At 44.5% G+C, this 4,730-nt stretch overlaps 2 protein-coding genes across 2 annotated transcripts; one reads left to right on the top strand and one right to left on the bottom strand.

The window, feature by feature from the left end:
* Positions 1–1,632: 1,632 nt before the first annotated feature.
* LOC119296845 (pectinesterase inhibitor 8-like) lies at positions 1,633–2,345 on the bottom strand. Its single transcript, XM_037574892.1, has one exon. The coding sequence runs from the start codon at positions 2,286–2,288 to the stop codon at positions 1,761–1,763; it is 528 nt and encodes a 175-aa protein (XP_037430789.1). The 5' UTR covers positions 2,289–2,345; the 3' UTR covers positions 1,633–1,760.
* A 639-nt stretch (positions 2,346–2,984) lies between these two features.
* On the top strand, positions 2,985–4,272 carry LOC119298856 (glutathione S-transferase 4-like). The gene is made up of 3 exons (XM_037576160.1): positions 2,985–3,182; positions 3,335–3,383; positions 3,543–4,272. Exons 1-3 carry the CDS (start codon positions 3,033–3,035, stop codon positions 4,010–4,012), a joined length of 669 nt encoding a protein of 222 aa, XP_037432057.1. The 5' UTR covers positions 2,985–3,032; the 3' UTR covers positions 4,013–4,272.
* The last annotated feature ends 458 nt before the right edge of the window (positions 4,273–4,730 follow it).

Genomic DNA, 4,730 nt, shown 5'->3' with positions numbered 1-4,730 from the left:
CCAGATCCGCCCCCCACGCACCTTCTGCAGCCACGCCGGCCGTCACCACCAGCCAAGGCCAGCCGCGGCGAGTCCCCTTGCTCGCGCGCCAACCGGCCGCCGGAAGAACACGCCCCGCCGCCGCCGTCTCCGCACGGGCTTTGCCCGGCAAAGGCCACCGGCGGCGGCGAGGAGGGAGCGGCGAGGGGAAGGAGAGGCCGCTCTGGCCGGATCTGGGGACGCCACCCGTGTCGCCCCAGGGAGAGAGCGACGCGGGGGCCGGTTCGAACGTCGAATAGTGGGGGCCTTGATACTAAATTAATATCACTAGGTCTATTTTTAAAATGTGCTTTCATTATATACTAATTTGATGTTATATATGTTATTACTCTTTTGTACATAGTTGGTCAAAGTTTTAAAACTTTGACTTAAGACAAAAGCTAGAAGTACACTTATTCGTGGACGGAGGGAGTATGAGGTAACCAATTGATTTGGTACTTTTTTGTATCCCCGTATTATTATTTGTACTTATGTCATGTTTTATCTATTATGTTGGACCATTGAGCATTGAGTTTACATTCTAGATTTCTTGAGAATTTTAATTTATTTTGTTTCTTTTGCATGTGGTATTTTTTTCCCAGAAATGTTATGAGATATTGTTATAATGCCAAAAATCCCATGTTACCAACAAAATTTTGGCCTGGGATTTGCTTTATTTCTGGCTCCACCACTGAGCCTGGGTGTTGTGTTCGTGATATGCTTGTTGTTCATAGTGAGTTGTAGTCTTTTTATACTTACGGTCCTGCCTTCTCTAAAGCTATGGTACGCCTAACCGTACTCTCAAAAAAAAATTATGCGCGGTAAAGGACCTCAAGGGCCAGCCCGATAAGCAAATGCAATAAAAGGCTGGGGTGCGTCCGTGGACGGTGATCGTTCTTGGCCCAGCGTTCTTGAGGGCATGAGAGCCCACCCAAAAGTAGAACTAAGTTTACTCTCATGCCAAAATGTCAATGCTCAATCTCAAGAATAACCTAATCTAGAAAAACTCAAGAATAATCTGGAATTAAACCTTCGACGAGGAAGAAAATTTTCTGTTTTATCATGAAAAATGAAACATTGTGATGACTAGCACCATATAAATATATGTTGGTTCTGTTCATATGCAGAATTATGTAGTACATTTAAGATCAAGAAGGACGACACTACAAAAATAGACATTTTGGTAATGTTTATGTGTGTGCAATTATATGGTACATTTAAGATCAAGAACAACGCCAGAAATTGGGTCCCCGGCAGCCGGAAACACTTAAGTGCCATTATGTTGAGAGAGCGATTTTTTTGTATCAGTCTTTATTGGGTTTACTTCTTCTTTCCTCAACTCTTCTTATTTAAGTGGCATAAGTGTAGTACATTGCAACTCTTCTTATTTAAGTGACATAAGTGTAGTACATTGAAAGGGTATAAGACAATTCTTTGCCTACGTTACAAGCAAAATAAATATAGCACATTGAAAGGATATAAAGACAATTCTTTGGTTACGTTACAAGAAAAATAAATATAGCACATTGAAAGGGTATGCGATGTTTAATGCGTGTTTTTCTAAAGAGCAGAAAGCAAATCAAGATGCATTGAGAACTCTATTAGGCATGTAAATAAACCCACAACTAATGAAAACATGTTTTATTCCTTGCATGTACCTTACAAAGGTTCGGAGTAGTAATCGCTACAAGTTTGATCCGACCTCTAAACTCTCCCACGATTTGGATCCATGATGCTATTCATCACTTGATAAGGTTAGTGATGGCCATGCAAACTATCGCTGTCTGCACGGAGTAGAGGCCATGTTGCTTGAGAGGCGACGGGACGGCGGCCTTCACAAAGGCATCATCGCACTGGTGCGCCAGGGAGACGGCCTTTGCGGCCTTCTCTTTCCCCGCGGCGTAATTCCGGTCGTTGATCTCGTCGTAGGCTCCAGCAAACGCAAACTTCATGTTGTCGTACAGCCCCTGGCATTGCCCAAGGGCGACCTTCGTCTTGGCATCCATGCTCGGCTTCGCTAGTAGGTGCTCGATGTCATGGATGGCACCATAGGCGTTGTTGACGCCCATGTTAGCGGCTATCTTGGCCAGGCCCCATGTGTCTGTGTCGGAGCTCTGGTAGTGCTTTCTCAATTCCGACACGCAGAAGTTGTAGTTGACATGCGCATCCTCGTCGGCCGCCGCCTTGCAGGTTGTTTCCACGGTCGCGTCGACACCGCACAACACGAGAAGGACGGTGGCTACGACCACAAGAGCCGCCGGTGGCCTCATGGATCTTGCTGGTTGTATGTGGATGGAGAGAGATGCTAAGCTCGGGTAATTTTGTTAACGCCGCACAATACTATTACTATATGAAGAAAGCCTACAGGATGTCTATTTATAGGCAGAGGCACTCTGAGGATGAGCACAACTATTTACAGGTTACAGCTATATCTAGGATATTTTTATCAAATGCTAATGCTTGTTTCATTTATTTAGGCTAGTTATTAGGATATTAACTGCCAGTTACATCTTGTTTTTTTTCTTCTAGAAACGTCAGTTACATTATTGTAAAAAAGGCTATGAGTTACTCAATTTTTCCATGGATGGGCATAAGCCCGACCCAAAAATCCTACTCCTGATCCCGGCCCAAATAAAAATGGCAGTTTCCTATTATTAATTTCAAAAAAAAAAAACAAGTGCTTCGGCTTGTTCACGTGGCTGGCTTCCTCGAATAGATTTACTTGGCACGATGGACCAATTTTGCTCACCTACCAACCAATGGACTGCATTGCGCACGCAAGCAGTGACGATCGGCGTCGCCTAAAAAACAGAAGTTTGACTGCATACAGGGAACCCCAATACTCCTACCTAGAATATTGTTTTGGATTTGGACTGCCGGCGTGCTAAATGAACAACAGTACTACTAGTGCTCGATGATGAAGTACATAAATGGACCCATAGTAGTGCACTGCAAACACAGAGGAAGAAGAAGAAGAAGAAGAAGAAGAAGAAGAAGAAGAAGAAGAAGAAGAGATGGCGCCTATGAAGGTGTACGGCTGGGCGGTGTCGCCGTGGATGGCGCGGGTCCTCGTGTGCCTGGAGGAGGCCGGCGCCGAGTACGATTTCGTGCCCATGAGCAGGAACGGCGGCGACCACCGGCTGCCGGAGCACCTCGCCAGAAACGTACGTCTGATCTGCTAGCTTCTCCCTATCTGGTTCAGCTTTGCTACTTTAGTTCTGTATAGGAAGCAAGAAACAGAGAGATGATCAACTGCGTTTGCGTGGCCAAGGTCACCTACTACTACTAACACTGTTCCCGTCCAACAATTCTGCAGCCCTTCGGCGAGATCCCGGTGCTGGAGGACGGCGATCTGACGCTCTACCGTAAGCCTTCATGGGTTTTTTTTATTTTATTTGATTTTTTAACACTATTTTGTTTTGATTCAGTAGCTATGTTTTTCTATGAATTATTAAGAAATTTGGTGGGCGTGACAAAAAACAAATGAGTGTTACTAATTTCTCTACGTGATTTTTTTTCATCAGAATCCCGTGCCATCGCAAGGCATATTCTGCGCAAATGCAAGCCCGAGTTTCTAGGAGCGGGCAGCCTCAAGGAGTCGGCGATGGTGGACGTATGGGTCGACGTGGATGCCCACCAGCTTGAGCCCGTACTCAAGCCCATCGTGTTTAACTGCATCATCAACCCGTTCGTCGGGAGGGACGTCGACCAGGGCCTCGTCGATGAGAGCGTCGAGAAGCTCAAGAAGCTGTTGGAGGTGTATGAGGCGAGGCTGTCAAGCAACAAGTACTTGGCCGGTGATTTCGTCAGCTTCGCCGACCTCACCCATTTCTCCTTCATGCGCTATTTCATGGCGACGGAGCATGCGGTTGTGCTCGATGTGTATCCGCACGTAAAGGCATGGTGGGAGGCGCTGCTGGCAAGGCCGTCGGTCAAGAAGGTGATAGCTGGCATGCCTCCGGACTTTGGATTCGGGAGCGGGAACATACCATGATAAGGCATATGCTTTGTGTGCTTGTGATGCTCTAATCATCTCTACCCAACCCACGAGCAATAAAGTAAGCAAAGTGTGGGTGTGGGTATGAAATAACTTGTTTCGGTGAATTGTTTCCTAATACCAATTAGAATTGATTCTCAAAAAAAGTAAGTTCAAGGTCTATGCCCTCTATTTCTGTCAGCAGTACCATGGTTTTCACACCAATGTTGTTGCAAAGTCTCTACTATTACTTAAAAAGAATGTAAGGTTCCGTTTCACCTTTCTTCCCATCACTCCTTCGTCCAAACTTCCCCGTATAATAAGCAATCACCTTAATTTAACCTTCTGGATCAATTCTACTTTAATTTACTTGCCAAACTTCTTATCAAAACATAAGGTAAATCATGGGTAGAATTTGATTAACATTTATTTACACAATCGCATATCATGGACAGGTAAATCACTTCTGATCAAAATATAATGTAAATCATGGACATAATTTAATGAGCATTTATTTACACAATGGCATAATATGGGCAGGTAAACACAAGCTAACGTAATACAATATTTATATCCCATTGCGACGCATGGGCGTTGTTCTAGTCAACTAAAGATATTCTGTGTGGTTCCTCTTTTCGATCAAAAAGTAACATGGGAATCATACCCACTTGACATATAGAAAAAGTAGAAACATACTATCTACCAAACTCATTTTAAGTGAGTACTTCGAGAAAAC

This window comes from Triticum dicoccoides, chromosome 5A (assembly GCF_002162155.2).
Source record: "Triticum dicoccoides isolate Atlit2015 ecotype Zavitan chromosome 5A, WEW_v2.0, whole genome shotgun sequence".
Taxonomy (NCBI): domain Eukaryota; kingdom Viridiplantae; phylum Streptophyta; class Magnoliopsida; order Poales; family Poaceae; genus Triticum; species Triticum dicoccoides.
Note: the sequence above shows the minus strand (reverse complement) of the source record. Positions and strands in the feature narration are given on the sequence as shown.

What these genes read in the sequence shown, in the direction of transcription:
- LOC119296845 (XM_037574892.1), bottom strand. Translation starts at nt 2,288, where the DNA reads ATGAGGCCACCGGCGGCTCTTGTGGTCGTAGCCACCGTCCTTCTCGTG.
- LOC119298856 (XM_037576160.1), top strand. Translation starts at nt 3,033, where the DNA reads ATGGCGCCTATGAAGGTGTACGGCTGGGCGGTGTCGCCGTGGATGGCG. An exon ending in CGGAGCACCTCGCCAGAAAC is followed by an intron (nt 3,183 to 3,334) that starts GTACGTCTGATC and finishes ACAATTCTGCAG; the next exon opens with CCCTTCGGCGAGATCCCGGT. An exon ending in CGGCGATCTGACGCTCTACC is followed by an intron (nt 3,384 to 3,542) that starts GTAAGCCTTCAT and finishes TTTTTTCATCAG; the next exon opens with AATCCCGTGCCATCGCAAGG.